The sequence below is a fragment of the Euprymna scolopes genome, chromosome 10 (genome assembly GCF_053919585.1).
Source record: "Euprymna scolopes isolate OS-2025 chromosome 10, ASM5391958v1, whole genome shotgun sequence".
Lineage (NCBI taxonomy): Eukaryota > Metazoa > Mollusca > Cephalopoda > Sepiida > Sepiolidae > Euprymna > Euprymna scolopes.
In genome coordinates, this window is record NC_136491.1 from 46,044,145 (window position 1) to 46,069,887 (window position 25,743).

Consider the following 25,743-nt stretch of genomic DNA (forward strand, 5'->3'; position numbering starts at 1 on the left):
CTTTTACAGTGCTCGACGTGCTTGTTTGCTTTACAAACAAACAGAGAGCTTTGCATTAACAGTGAAACCATTTTACAAAAGTGCTCTACCCAAGGAGAGGGACTTAAAATATGTACACAGAGAGGATAAACTTGATAATTTTTTGTTATTCTTTTATTTCAGGACTATTTGCCATATTTAATAAGTGCAACGGGTAGTTGTTTTAAAGCTGGAGACTATGAAGCACCGGAATATTAAAAAAAAAAATTTACCTGAATCATGAGGATTCATGCCAAATTAAAAACTTTAGATATCTTAGGTGCGGCTGAGTATGCATTGAATACCTTAAAGGCCGTTATGGGGATTACTTGCTTCCTGGGGAGCACTGCAATGTTTATTTATCATATATACCTGCAAATATATGCTACCAGAGGAAGCATATTTCTTGTTAGTTATAACAATATACCAATATTTGATGTATAATATTTAATATTCTCTTTTGAGAAATGCTTAGGTTACTGGTGAAGTAGATATGATTTGAAACCTGCAGTGAAACCAGTTCATTACTGATGACTCACCTCCATCTACAAGAAGTATTTTATGTATATCTCAGAAAAAAAAAAAAAAAAATGAACAAACAGAATTGAATCCCTAATTGTCCATCTGGCTAGTTCTAGTTATTGCCAATTAATTTATGACATCTGTCTTTTTTTCTTACCATTTATTTGAGATTTGTTAAAATGAGAAGAGCAATGCTGTGTGATAAGAACCATCTATTATCTTAAATAGTAGAAAAAGCAAAAAGGACTAAAAAGGATAAATGACAGCTGTCAAGACATAGAACTTACATACAGGAGGTGGAGGAAGGATATATGAGAAAGGAGGAGAATGGGAAATAAAGATAAAAATAGTACTGTGGCAATATAAAAAGGGAAGGGGGCAAGTTTCTGAATTTGATTAGGGTCAAAGGTCTTGACTGATATTAAATATCAAAATATTCTTCCCTTTCCTCTTTGTCACACCTCACAAAAAATTGACATGTAAAAGGTTAATAGAATATTTGTCTATGTTTAAGGGAAAAGAGGTCAAATAAACATTCTTGAGTATTCCAGAGAATTTCCTTTCAAAAAAAGTAACAAGAAATGAGATTAAGAAAGAAAAGTCTTTAAACTATTTATGCTTATTACTATTAGATAGGAAGAAGGGAATACCAAGACTAAATAAAGATTCTTGTCCAGAATTTCCTCTGAACTAAAATAAAAAATATATTTGTATGATGAAACTCATGATGAAACAAAAATATATTCTAAAAAAAAAATCATTAATTCATCAAGTAGTTTTATTTTTAAACAAGAAAATTAAATTTTATGAGTAAGCTAAGAGCGGCTCTCTGGTTCACCATTTTGAAAAAACAAAAACAAAAAACAACAAAAAAATAAAGGAGGGAATAACTCAACCGATTCAAACTATTTATTTAGCAATTGCTTAAAAATGATTTTCTTCATAAAAATAATACTTTATCAATTTACCTGATTTTTGGAATATATTTTCATTTTGCCACATATTTTTTGCATCAGATTTTTCTTTACTTTTGTTTTATAGAGAGAATTTTGGACAAGAACCCCCTAATGCATAATTTTAATAAAAGCTTTAGGAATAATTTAATAATTAAAGTACAATTAGTATATATAATGTAGGACTAAGAAGTTGGAAGAGTCAAAATCAGAGCAAAATTATTGCTTTAAGATTTTAAAATTTGAGGAGTTGGAGTCCAGCATTTTACCTACCAACTTTTCAGCCCTGCAAAAATCATTACTTGAATTAAGATTTTGATCCTTAAAAACGTTAAAATAAAAAAATGCTATAAATAACATAGTACTAGGAGCAAATTTGTCACAGCATAACTTGGGGGGGGGGGAGGGGGGAGAAAATAAAAAATTACAATCAATATAATACGCATACACTTAAGTTTATATTATCACATAAATATAAACTAGAGTACACGTATATTATACAGATTTTACTAAAATTATGAAGTTGGTAGCTCAAACACTCAATTTTAACTTCCAAAAATTTAATAAGGCCTGTCTTTGATTCTGAGCTGAAATTTTTTTAATACCTTTCACGTTCATTTTTAACAAATGAATCAAATTGTCAAAGAGGAAATGCTAAAATTAATAGACTGGTGTCACTGAGTATTAAAATTTTAATTTTTTTTTTTACATGGAGTTCACCACTTATCAAGGCCCAATGGCCACCCAGGGATAAGGATTATTGTGTGTACAGTAATCAAAGGGATAGTGTAGCAATAGTATTGGAGAATTGGTAAGGTGTCATTACTTGGGGGGGGCGGTTCATCAGGAATTTGTTTGTGTTGGACTTGAAGACATCCAGGTTGAAGTCGGGAGGGAAACAGGCAAGCGGAACAGAGTTCCACAGGCGTGCAGTTCTAAGAAAGAAGCTTTGTTCATGGTATCTACGTTTTGATTTAGGCACAGATAGGGAGTGGGGAAAATTATTGACGGTGGTTTCAGCTAGTCGGGTGTTTTTTGAGAAAGATTGGCGAGGGGGGACCAGAGAATGGAGTTTAGACGAGCACCTGCCATGGAAATAACGATAGAACAATGACATGCTCGCTACGTCTCTTCTGTGGGAAAGAGGTTGCAGGGTAGAGAAAAGGGCATCCCCCACCAAGCCACGGAGTCTATTTTGTACTCTGTCAAGGCAGGATAGGCTGTTTTTAGCAGCCCCCGCCCAGATGTGGCAGCAGTACTCCATCTTTGGACGTACTTGGCTCTTATATAGATAGAGAATTGCATCATTAGTGAGATATCTTCTGAAGCAGTAGAAGGATCCCACCATTTTCCCAGCAACCTTGGCCACAGACTTGATGTATGTGTTCCATTTAAGATCAGGTGTAAAGGTCAAACCCAGGAGCTTATCAAAGCCTGGGGCCTCCCTTAGACGAGAGCCATCCATTTCAGTTGATGCCAGATGGGGATCAGAGCGTTTATGATGTAGAGATAGGAGCTTGGTCTTAGGTGCATTAAAGGTAACCAGCCACCTCTTTCCCCACTGTACCACACGCTCAAGATCAGAGGAGAGAGAATCAGAGAGAACATCATCATTTACGGCCTTTGATGTGTTGCCATAGGTGGTCGTGTCATCAGCATAGATGTCAACGAAAGCTTTTAGTATGTGTTTTGGGAGATCATTGATGTAGATCAGGAAGAGAGTTGGGCGCAGTATGGACCCTTGAGGGACTCCAGCATTAATACTGTGGGCCTCTGATTTCTGTCCATCAACAACTACTCTTATGAGCCTATCTGAGAGAAATGACTTCATGATAGAGAAAACATTTCCAGTTATACTGTAGCTGGAAATCTTGTGTAGTAGGCCTTTATGCCAAACCTTATCGAAGGCCTTTGATATGTCGAGAGCAATTGCCCTAGAAATTAAGCCTTTGTCGAGAGATTCGCTAATCCTATGAGATATAACCGTTAGCACATCTGCTGTAGATCTAGCAGAGCGGAAACCATATTGTGTGTCGCTAAGAAGGTTATTTCTGCTGAGATGGTTGACTACTTCTCTATTTATTGTGGATTCCAGCAACTTACTCATGACACACAGGAGACTTATTGGTCTGTACTGAGAGGGGGATGACTTATCACCTGAATTCTTAAATACAGGGCATACTGATGAGGTTTTCCAGGGTGTTGGGAAGCACTTCTCCTTAAGGCAACGCTTAAACAGTTTGGAAAGTATGGGGGCAAGTTCCTGTTGTAATTTTTTTAACACTATAATTGGAATACCGTCGGGACCAGTTGCTTTACTGGAGCCAAGGTTCTTGATTAGCTTGGCGACCTCACGCACAGATATTTGTATGTTGCATAGCGTGTTGTCTGTTATAGGAGGGAATATGGGGAGTTGATGGCCTTCGTCACACAGAGTAGAATTTGCCGCAAAGTTTTTGGCAAATAGTTTGGCCTTGTCAGATGCTGTCGAGATGACCTCTGGTCTGTTGATAATGGTTGGGATAGAACGCACGTTTCTGTTCAAGATCCTATTTGCCAGAACTGGTGGGAACCAAGCCGCTGCTCAGCTACTTTGGACTTAACGGATTGCGCATATAGTTCTCTTGCATTTTTTATTACTCTTTTACAGTGGTTGCTGGCAATTCTGAAAGCAGCTTTAGTTTCAGTGCATCTATTACGTTGGTAGCTATGGAAAAAGTGATTTCTGTGTGTGATGGCAGCAGCACATTCGGGGGAGAACCATGGCTGGCTGTTAGGTTTTTGTTGGAATTTTTTGGATGGTATGAATTGGTCTATGCCTACAAATAACCATTTGGTCAGGTCTGATACTATAGAGGACACATCCTTTTTAAACATGGAATGGAGAGGGAGATCAGATATGAATGTACGGAAGCTATCCCAGTCTGCCATAGAGTATCGGTATACAGTACGGTGTAGAGTTATTATATTTCATTTTTATCTTAACTGATACGACGCAGTGGTCGGAGGATCCCAGAGGAGATAGAACGGAACATGAGCATAGCTATGGGGAAGTGGATAGAAAAAGGTCTAGGAGGCTTGCGAACTGACCTGTACTATCGGGCATACGGGTGGGCTCGCAGACAATCTGAGTGAGGTCATAGGCAGTGGCAAAATCGTGACAGAACCTCCCCTCATCATCAGTCTTATTTGAGTGGGTCAGCCATTCCACATTATGGACATTGAAGTCACCGCAAATGTGAATGTTAGCCGAGGGATGAGCAGACAGGATGTGGTCAATTTTTTCTGATATACTCTTAAAGACAGTAACTCCACTGTTGTGGGGGCGATAGAGGGCAAATATAAATGCAGTGGTGTAAGCAAGTGCAACCCGGAAGCACATATAAGGTAGATTAGGGTCTTCTCTGGAGATATCCCTGCCACATGGGAAGCCATCTTTAATGTAGGCACATATTCCATGCCCGTGGCGATCTTGGGGGTCAGATTTAGATGTTAGGTTAGAGTATCCTTTAATTATGAACTCATCTAGGGAGGTGGTCGGCCCTATTCCAGTTTCGCTTATTTTAAAATAATTGTTTTAAACTCGAATAGGACACTATATATAAAACTGTCGGTGTCGATGATTTATATTAATATTTAAAAACATTTAGATGACAAGTATTTTTACAGTAAAAAAGATTTTTTTATATTTAAAAGATTTAAATTGTGACAACAAATGAATTAAAAAGTTTGTTTTATTTTTATAAAAAATATTTAGCTTGCAAGTATTTGCAGATGGTTGATAAGCAACCATGGAATTTCCATAAGTTCTGCTGGTGCGTCCAAGTTCTTTCTATATAGAAGACAAACAAGCTATATTATGAATTCCAAGATGTTGTTCATCTTACCGTTTATTTCTTTCATCATGTTTAAATGTTCAATTCTTGACAGCACCTGTTTAATAGCGCAGAATCAATCATATAATTATTATATCAATTTTTTAATATATTTCGCCCTGATTCATCAGAACAATAAGAACTCATTAATTTTAAAAGCAAAGAAAAAATAAATTTGGGCATGATAACCAATTTGAAAAGATCCGAAGAGTAGTTGCAATTGTGTTTAATGATATTTACGCCATCTTTGATTTTTACACACACACTAATGAATCACCACTTAAGACTAAAAGCCACTCGATGAGATGGATAGTAAATTAAATAATAATGAATATTATGAAAGAATTGAAAGTAACGAATAGAATGAGTGAAATTTGATGACTTATGAGGATGGTTTATGACAAGCGTTTGAAATTGGATTTGAAGATGACCATGTTACAACTTTCAAGGAAGCAATCTTGTGGTTATGTTTTTCACAGATGGTTTAGTTTATAGAAAGATTTTACAAGTATCACATGATTGCGAGTTTAAAATATATGTTAAATGCGACTGCCAACAAGATTTGATTTCACAAAGAAAGATTCATTAAAACAAATGTCTTCTATCTTAAATCATAAAAGACAATTATAAGACATTTCTAAGAAAAACAAATGCACATGTCACTTATGGATCAAAAAATGGGACAGACTAATTACCCTATAAGCTGCAGGTGTAAAAGACAAGAAAAAAGGGGCTGCAAAAGATGAAAGGCTCCGAATGGCTGAATTTATTTTTCTTTGACAATTAGTTACTTAAATCATTTTATTGATAACTTAAGCCTGATAATTTATTTTTATTAAAATTTGTGCAATAAACTCCATTTTATTAGAAGAATACATAGAATATCCTGTGGATCACCTAAAACGTTAGCATGCATAGACTAGCAATTAAAAAAAAAAACAAAAAAAAAACTCAATAAAGGGTGTGTACTTGATAGTGGGTTTGGAATAATTTTAGTAAATGCTAAGGGATGGTACATTACAAAAGTCATCAAGAAACAAACAAAACTTGTTAGCATTTCCCCCCCCCCTTTCTTCTATTCATTTCCTAAAATAGAGAACACTCCTTCAAAGTACAAGCTTAAGACTTATTTCATATTTTATTTAAACAATATGAACTGGGGGACGAATTGGACAGAACTTTTGACAATTACTGACACCCATCACATGACTGGAAAATAAAAAATGGAAATTATTTGCACATAAATGTCATTTATTTATAGGGAATGTTTTTTGTACAGATTTGCATTTTTGTAATTATTAGATGAAAACAGTGTGAAGCCATTGTTAATAGAAGAATCTTGTTGGAAACAGCTCCAGAGATAGAATGCCGACTAACCTACAAGTGAGACTTTGAGAACAAAATTGATACACCTACCTGGATTGATTTTGTTAAAATATTGTAAATAATAAACCTAATTGGTAAAATATGTGAAGGCATATATATATATATATATATATATATATATATATATATATATATATATATATATATATATATATATATCTTTTTTCTTTTCAATTGTTTTTAACACTTTCTTTAAGCTGAGGCTAGGGCATTCTACCGGATGTCAGACATCTTTTTAAGATTGTAACCGTCTCTTCTAGCACAATTGTTTGAATCTCTCTTGCACTTGGTTCACTGAATATATTTGCAAGGTAGTTTTTGAAATTCATTGTTCATGAGTCAGTTGCTCCTATAGTTATTGGAATGATAGGAGCAACTCCCTGAAATAGCATTAGGACTAGCGTGAATTTGTGAAATAAATCGATACAGCGGTTAAAGGAGATTAATTGACTTACTGGCAAAATAATTTTTCAACGAGGAACTAAACTTTTTTTATATAGTTTTAAAGGTTGAAAAACATCCAAAACTATATGAAGGCCTTCATTCGGTCTCAAAGAGATATTGGATATATCCTATAAGGATACCTACATAAAAAAGAATCCATAAGAAAACAAGGATTGTTCAACCCTCAATTGAACATCTAAACCGGCATTGTTGGATCCAGTGGCAAGGAGAGATCCAACACGACTGGATACAATAAATAGAGAAAAACTGGTGTCATTTCAGTTTTCCTTCTGCTAAAGTGAAAGTAGCAACCCAAAACAGACCTTGAATCTTATTAAGGGAATACACATACACACACACACCGGGTATTCCTAAAATAATGCCTCCTATTTCTTTATTCCACTTGAATAGATCAGAGGAAATTGCCGATTGCATTGCATTGTTATGATAACTAAACTTATCCATTCATGGCCAAATAGTTTTCTCTTTTGCAGATATTGACGGTGTGAAACTCTAGGAAAGGAATCCTTGTCATGGTGTATCAGAAGCAGAGATGCATCATATATGCTCTTTTTTAACAAAGATTTTAACAAAAATATATGAAGAATTTGGAATGTTTTTGATTTCAACGTGATTGTGCCGTATCACTAAAGTTAAGCAACATTGAGCCTGGCCAGTACCAGATGAGTGATCATTTGGGAAGGTGAGGTGCTGTATGTACTGCGAGGTAAAATACCAGGTTGAGAAACTGGCATGGTTTATCCTTCTCTCGAAGGCAGATGAGACTCTCTTAAGTTGTGGTAGGCAACCCTGTAGTGATAGCGTCACAATAAAAAATACTCTTAATAGCCCTGGTGAAGCACCAAGTATTCAGCTATTGACAAAATATGAATCACACTACAAACTCGTGTAGTGAGTTCAATCTCAGCGTGCTGGATGGATGCTTTCAAGTTTCAACATAAAATTTGGAGCATATTTAGAATTACATGGATTTAAAAAAAAAAAAAACATCTTTGATATACTAACTCGTCACGGAATGAAGATGTCATATTTCAAAAATCATGTGGGTTTGGCTAGTAACTTTTTTATTTGGCTAGTAAACGAAAATATTTAGTTGTCAAAGGTCAACTAAAGATAAATTGTCTGTAGACCCTGGAACTGGTATGTTTATTTCTTTCAGAGACCATGTCTTCTTTAAATCATTTTTGAGGTTTTAATATTTTGTTATCTTTTCCCATTTGGCTTTATTAAGGCCATAGTCATTTGGGATGGTGACATATGAGCACAGTTCTTTTGGATGTGTTCCATATTACGATGTAAGGATTGATGACCATGTCTTTTATGTACTGCCCACCTGTATGCCTTTGTCATAAAACATTGTGTGGAGAAAGCCGTACAGAATCAAAGATTTACTTCATTAATCTATGTATGGATGGGCATACTCTTTCTATTGTCAGTTTTATTATAAAACTCAATAATCGTTTAAATACATATGACTTTAAAAATAAAAGGTAGAACATTGAAATTAGTGTTGGGATTATTCCTAAATTTTTTCCGATTCCAGTTCCAAGAAAATGTTGATTAACGATTATGATACCAAGTACAATTCCGATTCCTGTGAAATTGTTGTTTTGAAATATACCATTATATAATCGAAAGTTTTTGTTTATGAATTCGTTAGGTGAAAGTATAGAATAGTTACAAAACACACGTCAGTCTGGTAACATAAGTACGTAAGTACCAATAAAGTGATTTTTAATATCGTATTCAACTAAATCCATAACAAACGGCACTTGACTAAATGGTTTATTTTATTGACGCTAATCACGTAATTAAAATTTTAGCAGACGAAAAATTGGAAGACAAGAGTCAAGAGTTCCAAAAATTGATTGTAAAGAATTTAAAAAAAAAATAATTATTGAAAAGTGTTTACATAGCTGGTTCTTTGAGATAATAAGAGCGCCTAAAAAAACCCTTCCAAAACGAAAAAAGCTTTAGTGTTTTTACTATTTTAAAGCACTTTTTTCTTTTTTTTTTAAAGTTTGAAACACAAGTAGTGGCTAGTTAACTTAGAACAAGTGCGCATGGCAGAAATTCTTCAGGATTTAAATGTATTGTGATGCTTTTATGGTGGTTGAAAAACGTTTTTCAGTCGCCATATTACTTCCTATTTACTTGCCTCCCCACGCAGGGCAGATTAGACACGATTTTTAATGTAGAGAAGCATTTATTCCTAAAAAATGAAATGGTAAAATATAAAAGCAAGTTAAGCTAAAAGTAAAAAGAAAATTGTAAAAAAAAAAAAAATTTTTGAATTCAAAGAATTAAAGAAAGAAAAAGATTCAAAAAAATTTTGAAACTCATTAAGATAAATAAAGATTACCTTTAAAGTAGTTAATAAAATTCTTGTACATAATATTAAATATGTTATGAAAAGTTCTATGACGTTTTTATCATAAATTTTTGAGAGCATTAATCTCACTTCAAACAAGCAGTTCAACTTAAAAATATAAGAGAATCGTAATGAAAGAATCGTAAATCTAAGGTATTTTTTAACGATGCAATTCCGATACGCCTCAAAATACATGATTCTTACGATTAACGATTCCGATTCATCGTCCCACCACTAATTGAAATAAAAGATTACAAAAAGATATTGTTAATCTTTTCAGCATATAATAATAAAAATAAATATCTATTGTAAGAGTGGATTGCTATTGTAAACTACATAACTAATGGATGCAACAAAATTAACTTAAAATGAAAATTGGACTTCATGAATAGAATTTTCTAATGAATACAAGCACAAATTTTCCAGCATCCTTAGTTTCAGAGCCTTGCAGGATGAACGATTATATTTCACCATTATCCATCAACACACCTAATTACCTATTAATTATACACCTATCATGTCTATAAGTCTTTTTGGTCCCTTTAACATGACTAAGCTTAATTTGAATGGTGACGACGTCATATGTCACGGTGGATGCTGCAACTAAACAATGCGGTTTTTTCTTTTCCTCTTAGAATTACAGAATGCCAGCTTATTACTTTTTTTTACTTGCTCCTATTTACATTTTTTTTTTTAGGAGGTTGGTTAATTTTTTTTTTGTTTGAAACATTACTCTTACCATAAAATCTCTCCACACCCGGACAACGCTAGGTACCCCCGCTAGTCTAAAAATAAAGCAAGACTACTACCAGCAGGTGCAGTCTAAACAATTGAATTAATGGTGTGCTTCACACAGAGCCATCTGTTGATCTCCCAGTAAATTAGTCTGGTGGCTTATCAAGTTCCCTTTCATGATTTTGTCAAAATTAAGTTGTTGTAAAATCCAATATTGCACCTGTACTTAACCAGCACACTAATATTTATGTAGGTTGGAGATAATTTTATTGATAACTTAAAAACAACCCATTTTTTTAGCAATAGTTATAGTTTACTAGTGTATAGAAACTAAGTTATTTGATTACGCTAGGAATAAAATGTCCAGTTCATTTTTCACAGCTGTTATAAGCAAAACAGAAGATTAATGAGGATTCAGTGGTTCTATTTAATTTGCAAACAAGCCAGGAAAAAATATGAGTCACTAAAATGAAATTTAAATTGTTCATAATCATTCAACGAATTTTTGTCAGCTTTGCATTATTATAAGAAAATCTTGTTTACTGTGAATCAAATCCAGTTTAAAAAATGCCTTATTACAAAAATTAGAATTTTATTAAAAATTAATTTTGATGAATTCATAAATTATTATAATAGGTTTTATAACAACACTTTAGAATTGAGCGTAAATTCAGAAATTCTGTTCCGCTGGTCTCTGAAAGGAACAGGTTTAGTATGTCTATGCATTTGATGTCACTCAAATGAGCCACATTTTTGCAAAAAGAACAATGTTATAAGGGAGAATATTTCCCTCCAAGAATTTGGACTCCTCTGAGAAACATATGCATAAAAAAAACTGACTTCACCAAGTAGTAGTACTAGTCTTGCTAGCAACAGTTTGTTGTTTTACAGTTAAACTATCCCTCCTTTTTTTCCTAATTCTCGTCATGTTTTCTCGTACAAAAAATAATATCAATTTTGACCATTCCAGAATTCAAAAACTATCCATTTTATATTTTTCTGTATAAAAGGTAATAAATCTTATTGTTAACCATTTCAGGTTTTAATTGTGTTTTTGAACTCCAAATAAGACAAGTGCAGATTTTCAAATTCAGTGTTTAGCTAAGGTGCTAAATTTACACTTGGTTTACATTTTAATTATTCTGATGGAAACAAATCATTTTTACAATGAATTTATGATAGAGGATTTAAGAATTTACGATCAATTTAAAAGTAGAAATATACATTATTTATGTATCATATATGTGTTAAAATAAATATTAACACCTTTTTTATATCTGCAGGCACTAATGTTTCATGCTTATGTAAGCATCAATGTAAGAAGCAATACTTACTGCTGCTTGAAAGATTCAAACACAGTCAACAAAACCAACCTTGGCTTTGTGGGCTAGAGTTTTTTTTCCCTCTCGGTCAACAGCAATTCACATTTACATTGACCATAAGTTTAACTTTTTATTCATATATAACACTAATAATTAATTGTTATATTTTAATTTTCTGCTAGTTCTTGAACAATGGACAAACAATGGACCTGTGTAATAATATATCAACCAAAACAAATGAAATAAGAAAATTATCCACCAACAAAAGTTTTCATAATTCAATGTTTTACTTAGTCAAAATAGAAAAAAAAAAAAAAAAAAAAAGCCAGTAATACCTGACTCAGATGGTTTTCTGTAAGGTTCCAACAAACGATTCTTTTTCTTTTCATATCCCTTCTGGGTAATGTCACCTGGAAAATAGAATAATATATATATTACTTATTAGTAACTATTAGAGCTACCCGGTATTGCCCGGAAACATGGATAAAAAAATGTATTTAATCTCTCTTTCTCTCTCTGGACACCGGTTAAATATAATAGAAATAATAACAGTTAAAAAGAAAAGGATAAAGTCATCATCAGCTGATTGCTTGACCTAGTTTCAGTGTTCTTTTTCAAATATTTACTAGTAAGAATTAAAAAAGGAACTTTTTTGCCCCCACTCCGTCATTATGCACTTGGTGAACTCAAATAAGTGAATATTATAGTACTGTAATATTTTAATATCTATTCACCATAACCAGCTGGAGGTTATACTCAATTGAAATATGTAAAATTCCTTATTGTATCTTTATTAATTCTCATGTCTTAACCAGACAGAAATACCATTTTCTTTTATATTATAGACTAGCAGTTCCGTCCGGCTTCGCTCAAGCTCTATGCACTGTTCATAACTATGTGCATATGTATATATTAAAAAGTCTGCATATGTACCATAATGCCTTTCTATATAATAGGCTTCCTTAACTAACATAAAGAAAAGTTGGTAGAGACAGAAGAGGTCAAATTTTTTTTTTTTTTTTTTTTTAACTTTGACCCCAAATGTGACTCCTTAACATTTGTTTTGGGCTCAAATCAAATTAGAATGTTTGACCTATGTCCAAGTAACCTACATCTAAAATTTCAAGTGTTTAGACACAAAATTGGCAGAGGAATTTGGTAGAGCCTGCAAAGGTCAACTTTTTTAACTCTAACTTCTTGGCAGAGAAATTTTCGCTTAAAAACTGATTAAAAAGCTTGCTGCATATCTGAATACCCTTTATGTAAAATTTAGAATGCTTAGACTCAAAATTGGCTTAATAGTTTGCTAGAGATCGCAAAGGTCAATTTTTTTTTTTAACTTTGGCCCACTGGCAGCTAACTTTTCAACCAAAAACCGATTAAAAAGCTTGCACTATGTTTGAATGCACTTTATGTAAAATTTCAAATGTTTAGACCAGAAATTGGTTGAGTAATTTTGTAGAGACCGCAGAGATCATTTTTTAAAAACTTTGACCCCAATTATGACCCTGTAGCATTTGTTTTGGGCTCAAATAAAATTATAAAGTTAGATCCATGTCCAAGTAACCTACATCTAAAATTTCAAATGTTTAGACCCAAAATTGGCGGAGGAGTTTGGTAGAGTTCTTCAAAGACAAATTGTTGGACTTTGACCCCTTAACAGCCAAATTTCTAGCCGAAAACTGATTAAAATGGTTTTCCCAAATCTCAATACCCCTTATGTCAAATTTCGAGTCTGTAGACCGAAAATTGGCAGAGTTGTTTTGGTAGGGAAATGTACACAGACAGACAGACATTCACTTTTATAGATATGTAGATAACATATTAAAAATAAAACAAGAGAAATAAATATTTATGATTTATCCATTTTACTGCAAATCAACCCTTTTTTGCTTTTAATGTTAATTCACTGCATACACTTAACTGAACATAAGTTGCTATTTACTCATATAAAGTTTATTAACTAATGAGGCCAATTGGAAATTCCACAGTTGTTTAGCTCCCAACTTCAAAAATAAAACAAGCGTTTTTAACATTTTAATTTATTTATTGTACCACTAATGTGTCACATATGTAGACATGCCATTGCCAGATGCAAACAAATAAGTAAAAGTAAAAAAAATTTAAGTGATTATCCACGTGGAACCATTATGGGTCTTAGAAAAGACAATATGCTGAAGAAACAACAATGACATAAGATTGTATAAAATATACAAATTGATAGGAATATTAATAAGTACAAAAACGGGAAGAAATAAACAATATATTAACAAGGACTATGGATCATGTTCTGGTTTGGAATGGACCGCATTCTTGGAAACGAAACAAATTAAAATATGTCACAATGTTAGCATGAAAGAACTAATCGTTCATATATTTTGGAAAGTGATGGGTGCTATTGACTGCGAAATTAGTATTTCTATAGTCAGACGCAAAGTTTGAAGTTCAACAAACAATGTTTATATATGCTGTGGAGTTTATAAAATGAAATGGTTTTCATAGCAAGAACACTATTGGTTTCCCTTTCTCTGATAGAGTATGCAATACAGTGTTTAATGTCTTCACAGGTTGATTTTTAATTAAACGATTTAATATTCATTCTCTTGAGGATCTACAATATGTACAACTATCCATCCACCAAAAAATATTTTATTATTTTTTAAGTGGATATGTTTAGAACTATGCTATCGATTTAGTTTTGTGATTTTGATTGCTTAAAAGAAAATTTAGATTGCTGATTTTTTTTTTTTGTGCTAATTAGCATTAAGTGTGGAACACAATCCATTTACCATTCTGTTCATGTCAATTAGAGGATGATCCAAATTAAATGCCACACACCCAGAATAAATAATAATAAAATTCACAATAATTTTTGCCATTCAACCATATCCAAATAAACTTCAGTCTATATGTGTCCAAGTTTCAGACATGAATGTCCAAGTCTTTCTATTATATATTATTTTAATGGAATTCATTATTGAGATAAGTATTATTAATTTATTATATTGCAGACTATTATCCTCATCTTTCTTAGATGTTGTTTCACAACGCTTCGGACAACTATTACCACCTGACGAAGGCCAGAGGAATAGTTGGCCGAAACGTTGTGAAACAACATCTAAGAAAGATGAGGATAATAGTCCGCAATGAATAAATTAGTCTTTCTTTTATTGGCATTTTATTATATGCTCCAAATGTGCACCTTCACGGTATGAATACACCTGGATACAATCTGCTGAATGTGAAACCCAGTCAGGATAACACATCCTACTAATGAGATGATCTCCAAAGTGTTCCCACATATTCAGCAATAAAACAAAGATTATTTTGGGTGCTCATACATTCATAAGTGAAACTTAATGTACAATTCAGGTATAGACTAAAGTTTATTTGTATCAAATATAATTAGATAGCAGAAAGGATTATGAATTTTATAGCGTATGTGTTATTTTGTGTGTTACGCTTACATCTTTTTTCTTCCGAGTGACTGCCGTTTAATTGTTATGATCTTCCATTTCTTGCAATAAATAATTTTACCAAGAATTCTTCATAAGTTTTGGTTTCAAGTATAGCTGAAGGAACTCAAGTTATATATATATATTAGCAAAAGTACCTGTCGTTGACTGGGTTCAAAAACAGCCTACAGAAAATGGACTCTGATTTATGAAAGTATGATAGGCTATGAAAAGGAAGGGTTGTAAAGAGATAGCTTCGAATTTGAGGGTATCCAAACCAAAGCAAAATATGATGAAAGTAAAAATAAAATAGATAAACCCCATAATTTATTATACCATACCTGTTCACACTGAAACACTTATCGCAATATTCTGTGGATCTATATTAAAACACCTTGTTAAACTTTGTGACATATTTTCATTCTATGGAGGTCAGGCGCGAATGAACACCCCATAATTTTATTATACCATATTTCTTCAAACTGAAACATAATTATCAAAGTATACTTACGCAGATAAATATGAAAAGTCTTTATTAAAGTGTGTGCCTATTTCCATTCTATGGAGGCCAGGCACGAACGCAGACCCCACAATTTAATTATACCATCCCTATTTAAGTTAAAACATACTTATCAAAGTATTCTTATGTACATCTATATCAAAAACACTCGTAAACGTTTTTTTTTAAATTTTTTTTATTTCCATACTTTGTGGACCAGGCGCGAATGCAGATCCCACAATTTTAATGAACCACCGTTCTGCCAGATCAAACATACCCATTCCTATGTCTCGATACATCTTCTATCATTATATGCAATCAGTTGTTTAAAATAGTCAACCATATAGGAGCGTATTCGTGACCAGACACACACACACACATCCAGCTTTATATATATATATATATATATATATATATATATATATATATATATATATTCTTCATAAGTTTTGGTTTCGATTGAAGCTGATGATGCACTCAAGTCATATGGATATATTTTTTTATTTTTGAAATAACAACTTTATAATATATAAGAATATATACAAAATCTGCAAGAATTAAAATATCATATTTAAGCATATTTAACAACTGGGCTATGCCAGACACCCCTGCTAGCTTAGATAAATACTTTTACAGTTTTAACAAAAAAGCTATAATAACATCAGGGCATTTCCATTTACACTGAACATCCACAGAATGCCAACATCAATAAATTACATATGGAAAGAGTCCGCTGTGGAATTTCCACAGGTCCTGCTTGTCCAGGATGATTAAACTGGGATGATTTTATAGTGTGCACTAGCACCATAGGAAATACAGATAACTGACTGGTTAATATGATGCAAAGAATTGGAATATGAAAGTTAACTAAATTCCCGTTAGCAAATTGTAATCATCATCTTCCAAGAAAAGCATTATCCCAGAGACAATATAATAATATTGAAGTATGCAATTCAGGCTTGCAGCCCATAGATGGAGGATATTCTTCATCTTAAATGTGTACAACACATGGGTATGTGCATGGTGAAGAGGGCTTTCCTTGCTCATTTACAGAAAATGATTTTTGCGGCTGCACCTACTTACATTTGGACAGAGAAAACTGCAAAGCGATCTAATTCTAACATATGCTATGAATGAGAAACAGTTTAACTCTTGATGATTTTTTTTTTCCACAACAACACCATACCGAGATCTGTCGCCATATCCACAAGCTGTACCGTTGACCATTTCAACTCAACAAACAAAAGGCTGCTTACTCTGGTTGCATCGCTATTCCATGAGACACTTTTCCTCAGGACAGAAGTCACTAGAAACGCATTTAAGAGAAACTTGAACTGTTTTGAGGATGTATAAACTTGTGTATTCTCCCTTACAACTATTTTTTTTATGTCACACATTTTTCCCCCGAATTTTGTCGCCAATAAATTTTGATTATTTCAAGCTGAAGAAACAAAAATAGATTTTAAAAAAAAAATGTTTAATGCAAACAAAGTCAGATTCAATTAAAACTAGAAAAAAAAAAAAAAAAATTAGCGCCACTCGTCCAATGCTGATAACTTATGACTTTGCTTATAAATGTTGCACATGCATGCAATTGAAGTCATTTGTATTTAAAAGAAAGAGAAATAAAGCTATTAAGCAAAAAAAAAAAAGTGCATTTAAATAAAAATAAATAATTGCATAAAAGTGTTTGTCAGTTGTGTTAATTCAAGTTTACCTTAAATATGTTTAAGAAATTAAAAAATTAAAGAAAATTTATTTTCAATTAAAAAACTTAATCGTCAAAATTTATCAAAGCAGTGTATTCATACCATGAGAGAAAAAGAATTGCCAATCGATATAAGTAAACTTATTAGAATTAAAAAGCACCAAAACATATGTCATGAAATTTTTTAAGCTTAGAAAAGCAGTAAAAGAAAGAATATTGTTTAGGACGTGAAAAATATGGCCAGTAACATGATCAGGCCATACAAAGTTGCAAAGTATTGCCTCTTGAGATTTAGGCCAAGTAAGATTCTTTAAATTCTGTGGAAAATATTAAGAAAAAAAATGTAATGTTTTGTGTACATAAGTTAAAGCTTATAAATATAATTACATTCCTTACACTAATGCATTTTCCAATTAACTAACCATCAACTTTTATAGATGTGCTTGTGGAAATTTCATTCAAGGGGTGTAAATGAGTGAATGAGAAATGGAGAAAGAGATAAAGATAAAGGGAGAGAAAGAGATAAAGGGAGAGATAAAAAAGGGATAGAGAGTGAGATTAAAAAAAAAGGGATAGAGAGCGAGATAAAAAAAAAGGGGGGGATAGAGAGTGAGATAAAAAAAAGGGATAGAGAGTGAGATAAAAAAAGGGATAGAGAGTGAGATAAAAAAAGGGATAGAGAGTGAGATAAAAAAGGGATAGAGAGTGAGATAAAAAAGGGATAAAGAGTGAGATAAAGGGATAGAGAGTGAGAAAAGGGGAGGGAGTAAGAAAGAGGGAGGGAGAAAAAAGTGAAAAAGAGAAGAAACCAACAACCTCTCTCCCACAGAAGAGACGTTGCGAGCCTATTCTTGTTTTATCATTATTTCCATGGCAGGTGCTCGTCTGAACTCCAATCTCTGGTCCCCCCCCTCGCCAATCTTTCACGAAAAACACTCGTCTAGCTGAATCCACTGTGAAAAATATCCCCCACTCTATATCTGTGCCTAAATCAAAACGCGGATTCCATGAACAAAGCTTCTTTCTTAGAACTGCACGCCTGTGGAACTCTGTTCCGTCTGCCTGCTTCCCACCGGACTACAACTTGGATGTCTTCAAGTCCAACGTTAACAAATTCCTAATGAACCGCCCCCTTAAGTAAACACTTCATCAAATCTCCACACTAACGTAATGTACTTGCAATAACCCTTATCCCTGAGTGGCTTCGGGGCCTTGATAAGTGGTGATCACTGTGTAAAAAAAAAAAAAAAAGTGTCAACAATTTCTAAAAATTCAGGATGGAAATGTTTCAAATATTGCAATCCTTTTTCTCCTCTTTATCCTCCTCCTCCCTCAAGATTCCACATGTTTATTCATTTTACAAGTAGAAGTTTGTGTTTCACAAATTTTCTTCAATCTTAACAATATTTGATGAAATGACTGAACTTAAATTCTTTTCAATTAATAAAATAACTTGCTCACTTGGCAAGCAATTTCTTTAATTGGTCCACAGTAATTTACTCCAGTAACAAAAATTGTTTTTTTCTCTGTACTTTTACGTTCTCTTATTTACAAAAAATATCTTACTGAAGAAAAGTATTTCGCTTGTCTCAGCATGAGGACAAGACATTGCTCATGAAAAGAGAGTGAAATTTTGAAATAAGGAGTCAGCTGGATAAAAATTCTGTGACAAAAAAAATGACAAAAAAAAACCTTCCAACCTCACAGAGTTGCCTGGAAAAAAACGTGACTTCTAGATCCGTTTTCTACCTAGATCCTACAAAAAATAACGATTCTTAACTCTCCCTCCCCAAATTTAAAGTGGGGCTCCTAACACCTTATAATGAGTGGAGCAATTCATTAGGTATTCCCTCCGCCCCACTTTGTCACTTGTAAAGGAAAATAAAAAATCTCTGATCATGCAAAAGATATTAGTTCCTGATTTACTATGAGACTTTGTCATGAATGAAAGGTCGAGGTAAGTTAACAATGAAAACTCTAAATGTCTTAGCAACAGAAGTTTGTTGTGCATTCAATGACAATTTTCAGACATTTCAACCTCGGCACACTACTTAAGACTATTACTTTTCTTGGCACTAAATATCACAATTTAAATAAGAAAAAAAAAAAAAAAATTAAGCTAATCTATTATATTTCTCTTAGTCTGTGTCTGTTCATCCTTTTTTCTCAGAAACTACTGGACCAATCTGGCTGAAATTTTGTATCAACCTTTGTTATGATAAGGTGCAGCAAACTAAGTATTATAGTATCCATTCAATGCACTGTTAGAGTTTACTAGAGAGTATTTAATGGATATATGAGTACAAATTTAACCATATTCAACTACCAATTTTACATAAAGTACACATTGTAAATCAACAGGCTATAACTTATGTCAATCTTTAATAGGCTAAAAAAGTCTAGTGTTATACTATTGAACCTCCTACAAAAAGTCAAACTTACTTCATGTCAAATTTGGTGAAATTTTTATCAATAAATTTTGTAGTCTGGTTGTAAAATATACTTGAATATTATATTTTAATTCATGCAGACTTCATAGTTATTCTTATAGAGCCCATACTCTATCAATTACTATATTGTATAATATATAGTAGTGATTTCAAAAGTAAAACAAAAGAAAAAATTGACTTGGGTGCCATCAGCTAGAACTGAAACCAAAACATATAGACCTCTAGCCTTGTCCGTTAGTGTATGATCTCAATCTGTACAATACAAAAACTGAAAAAAAAAAAAAAAATGTTGTTTAACCTATAACTTTTAATTAGTCCAGGCATAAGAAATAAATGGGTATAGTCCTTATCATCTCGATGGTGGTGGTGGTAGAGTCAACTTATTCCAGGCCATGGTCAATGTTTTCTTTTCAATTTTTATGCCTTAGCAGCTATTTTACCAGCTAAAAATCAAATTGAAAATGTTCTGCAGGTCCAAATACTCTATATACAAAGTCTGGCTACATTATGTAGCCAGACTTTGTGGAAGCATCCTCTAGATTATGTAGCCAGACTTTGTGGGCACCATATATATATATATATATATATATACACACACACGTGTGTGTGTGTGGGTGTACAGGGTGCCCACAAAGTCTGGCTGCATAATCTACAGGATGCTTTCACAAAGTCTGGCTACATAATGTAGCTAGACTTTGTGGACACCCTGTATATCAAGTTTCTAGTTTGGAGACCAAAAATTCGAAAAGGAATTTGGTAGAAACTTTCCGCGCACACACACAGGCAAGGCCACTTTATATAAACAAGTGTGTTTGCTAGAATCTTTTTATCTTAAATGCTACGCAATTATGCACGATATAGAAAATATGCATAAATAGAAATGGGCATAATAGTTAAATTAAACCAATCATCCAATAAGAAACCATAAAAGAAATGATTAATTAATCAAAGTTCCTTTTTCAAAGAATATGCAAATTAGTTAACCCTCATGAAGTCGTTCACATATCCATGACCGAGTATATTAAGAAGTTCTTTTTAATAATTTTTATAAATAAAAAAGTAGGCTTTTAATATGAATGTCAGGGTGAGAAAACAACTCAACTTTATTGGTATACTAGCAGGCTGCCTGGCATCGCCTGGTTGTAAAATATGCTTAAATATAATATTTTGATTAATGCAGATTTTGTATTTATTATTATATTATATTGAATGAACCCAATATATAGTAATGATTTTAAAAGTTAAAAAAAAAAAAAAAAAGACTTGTGCGCCACCACCGAGAATCAAAACCAAAACGTTTAGCTTATGATTTAATTTTTCCTCTGTCATTAATGCCTGAGCTATGAAGACATGTTTGCTGCAAGGCTAAAAATTAAAACCTGAACCAATAGCTACTACGTTATGCATTCATATTTGTAATGCCATCGTTTGATTTTCACCTGGCAAATTTCATTTTTTTTAAATATTCACACTTTTGCACTAATTCCCCCCCCCCCAGCTAAAATCCAAATATAAAGTTTTGCATGGGTTCGAATACCCTATATATTAAATTTCATATCTGTAGACCAAAAACTGACAGGAGTTTGGTAGGCAAATTTTTTTAAAAAATATATGTACGCATACAGAAATATATATAGAAAGAGATTTGTGTTTACTATAAACTTTTTGCACAAATATTACGCAAGTATAAATCATGTAGAATATCTACATGAATATAATTACACGTTATAGTTAACCAAAGATGATTATGCCATCAGAAAACCGAAAACACTAATAGGGAATTAAAATGAATCTTTAAAAGAACATGCAAATTAGCTAGATCTTTTTGCTGGTGAATACAATTCCATGGCCCATATATAACAAAATTGTATTTTCTTTTAAAATAAATAGGAAAAAAAAAAAAACGGTTTTTAATATGAATATCGATACACACACACACACACAAAATGATAGGAGTATAGATAAATAAGTGTTTATTATTAGCAGTATTAATTAGTTACATTTGTAGCAAAATATTATTCTACCATTCCTATGATACTCTTACATCCAAATAGTTCTTTCTGTTAAAGGTAGTTTTGGAGCTTATAAGTGTTTAGAAGAGAATTTCAAATTATAATCCATATAATAATTATGTTTGTTCTTTTCTTGGTGGGACCGTAGTAATACCAATATTCAATGAGCTAAACCCAAGGAATGTAATTTATCCCAACTTGACATAAGAGTAGGATTAATAGTTTTCTTTGTATATGGAAACAAAAAGCAGATGAAAACCGACTTATTTCCAAGTTAATTAAAAAGAATTTAAGCTAAGAAAATCATTAAGTTGTAGTTGTAGAAGAAAAATGTTAAATCAACAATAGAACCCAGCTCTACAAATTTAACAGGGCTCTACATTGTGAGTGAAACAGTCGCATTTGTGAGTGATTTTTCAAAGTGGCGACAAGAAATAATGAAACGCTTATCGTTTTGTGATTGTATTTCTTTCACTGACAATCTTCCAAAGCTCACTACTGAGTGGAAAATATCTTTTCAAGTTTTTTTTAATAAAACGAACAAAGTTAATTATTTAAACAATAAAAGTTTAATAGAACAATACTCTTTTTTTTTTAACGAAGGCTGTTTAAAAATACATCTGAAGAAATTAGAATGTTTATGCCTTCAAGTATCAACATAAAATTTGTTGTATATTTAGAATTACACTTATTAAAAAAAACGGAAAAAAACTTTATTATGTACATAATCATCACAGAACGAAAATGTCATATTCTAAAAATCATGTGGGTTTGGCAAGTAACTTTTCTATTTGGCTAGTAAACGAAAATATTTAGTTGTCAAAGATCAACTAAAGATAAATTTGTCCATAGAGCCCTGTTTAACAAATAGTTTTTAAATAAAATATTGTTTTTGACATATTTGTTACAAACATATTTAAAATCTGAATATTTTACTACTTCTAATAAAAATAAAATAATCATCTAAAATTCTCACATTTCATCGAATTATGCACTTTAAAAAAAATTCATTTCAATGGAGAAAACCAAAGTGATTTATTTTTTCGGCACTTGTAGATGAATATAATAACTCCAATAAACTATCTTTACACTCACCTTACTTTAAACAGTAAAAAACGTATAACAAGTAGGTAGGGTATCCTATATCATACACAAATCCAGGTGTTAACAAGAATCCGTGATAGAGACACTATGACACAGGCAGAAATAAGAGAACGGTTTTATGACATATTTCTTCTTAGCAAAGGCGAGGTGTTAGTCTATGAAAAGAGCAATAGATAGACATAAGCGATTATGTCACATTTTCTTTGTACAGTTTGTTAGCTTAGTTGAAAAAGAAAACAATATAGATTTTTGATGGAGCCTTGTGGTTGACAAGATGAACAAACAATAGACTGATTAAATGGCCAGCTTCTTGCTGCCTACACAAACAGTCAATGTTAAGAATTTACACATACGTCTGTTTATGTTAGTAGCATTAGTTGAACTTATCCGGCATTTCCCGGGAGTTTTAATTTTGTCTTTTTTTTTTTTTTTTTTTAAATCATGCATTAATTTTTTTTTTTTCTTTTAACTGGATCATGTTTTTCTTGAAAGTTAAATTTAATTATTATGGTATAGATATTTATATTTATTGTTTATTTTTATTTTTTTGAATCCTTTTTAGATGAGGCTTCATAATATGTGTATTCATTTTTTTGTGGACTGTTATCCTAATCTTCATAGTTGTTATTTCACCATGTTTCGGTCAACTCATTCTTCTGCCTTCTTCAGGTGGTTAACGGAGACAGGATAAAAATGCAGAGTTTTGTAACTGTATTCCCAGTAATTACTGCCTTCTTGTTGCTTGCTTGTTGTCTCACCAACTAATCCTCTAGTCTGCTTTGGGTAGGACTGAAACTTCAGACAATGTTCAGCGTTTCTACTCTGTCACGGTTAACCACCTGAAGAAGGCCAGAGGAGGAGTTGGTCGAAACGTGGTGAAACAACTACAACTATGAAGATCAGGGTAACAGTCCACAAAAAATTGAATACACATGTTATTTGTTCATAATTTATTGAATCAAAATTATTTTTTTTAAGTTTTTGGATGTAAATAGCTTCTAAAATTTTCAATCTTACAATACATGAAGATTTGCAAAGAAATTTAAAACCAAAAGTTAATTTCTCTTCAAAAATTGCTTCCAAATTACTTTTAAATTTCGAGAGGTCATTAAGTAATTCATTCATTTTTTTCCAACTATTAACAAAAGATTAAAATGGTTGACTTGTTTTTATGAAGAAACGAAAATGCTTTTTGAGTGGATTTAATTTTGTAATTAAATTACACAATACTGGCCTGATAGAAATGACTCGATCACGGGACAGCGTTAAAAACTTAATCTAATAGTAAACAGCGTTTTAAATGACATTTTTTAAATCATTATAAATATTATTAATAAATCATTATAAACATAATTAAATCATTATAGAATATGGATGCATTATGGCATATCAACCCTTATTTAGTGTTGAAACAATACTTATTGTAAACGATTCATTGAACAGTTGCTAATTTATGTCCATAGGGACATAGATATATGTTTATGCCTCTTTCAATGATATTGTAGTACGTGTTTAGCTGATTTCATAGGCTTAACATTAAATACACCATCCATACCCCCACCCCATAACATGGATGAAAATCGTTTCATTTTTAAAAAATAATTTCAACATATACTGAATACCAAGACAAATTTGTAACATTTCATTTTATAGTTAAAACGATTTTTAAAAAAATAAAATGGAATGAACTAAAATCACTAAAATAACTATCAGTAATCTAAACCAGATTTGCCAAGCATTGATTTATATATAAGGCAATTGGAAAAGAACTCCCTATTGTTATGTCCTTATAATTCATTACTGAAACATACTTTTTACAAGAAATGAATGCAAGCGCATTGGATGATGTTTTATTTAGAATTCAATATAGGTATCCACATTCGGCATAAGCTTTTCAAGATATCTGGAAACCACATCAACTAATCTCACAAGGAACTTTTTTTTTTATCTTTTTTACTAATGAGTTAATACTTATCAAGGCTAAAATCCATCTGAAGATTAAGGTTAACGAGATAGATAGATAGTATTCACCACCATTCATCTATCTATGATAGGATTTAAAAAATCTCCACATATCACCAACAGCTAACCCAGAAAACAACAAAAATATCAATTATAGGATGTGGTGGACTAAAGGAAAAAAAAGGAGGGGGGCAGCCCCACAACTCTCACCCCCCCCAATCATTTATTGTAAGAATTATATTTCAGTAATGAATTTCAAGTATCCGAAGTTACTTTCCAACCACCCTGTATATAAAATTTAATTTATATTCATAACTCCCACTTAGCATACATGCACAGCTCTCCATAAAGCAATAGAATAGTTGTCTTATGAATGTATAGGTATTCATAGATTTTACTTAGATGTGTTGCTGATGGTTCAATAGTCACAGCTCTCAATTAATAATAAGGTGATCAAGATTCGAATCACAATTTTTTTAATTACTCTTAGGATTTGTAAAACACTTAAACAACTGTCTAAATAAAACAAATGTATGCATGTGCATGTGTCAAATAGAAATTTAATTTTTGGAAATTTTATAACAAAACTACAAGATATACCCGGCGTTGCTCGATGTTAAACGTAACGTTAAATTCCTTTAAAAAAAAGTAAAAAAAAAAAAAAAAGTAAAAAAAACAAAACAAAAAAACGGAAAGAAACTGAGACATGTGCATCCGAGTATTATGTTTTTTTCTAAACATTTCACTTTTTGTAAGAAAAACAAAATAAAAAATACTCGAGCCGTGACTGAAATTAAAATCTAAAGACAGTCAAGTACGATAACCATTAGACCAGCTTGCCATAATCTCTAAAAGGTGTTTTGAAAAGTACTTATTCTTAACATAAACATGTTTCACAACTGCGCG

General features: G+C 32.2%; 1 protein-coding gene across 50 annotated transcripts in view; it reads right to left on the reverse strand.

The window, feature by feature from the left end:
- LOC145285972 (disco-interacting protein 2 homolog C-like) overlaps window positions 1–25,743 on the reverse strand; it is a 421,962-nt gene that overhangs the window by 272,755 nt on the left and 123,464 nt on the right. For all 50 annotated transcript variants that reach the window (XM_080134543.1, XM_080134534.1, XM_080134527.1 and 47 more), the window contains exon 2: window positions 11,983–12,057. In XM_080134543.1, coding sequence (XP_079990669.1) covers window positions 11,983–12,057 — 75 coding nt within the window. The remainder of the gene's footprint in view (window positions 1–11,982; window positions 12,058–25,743) is intronic.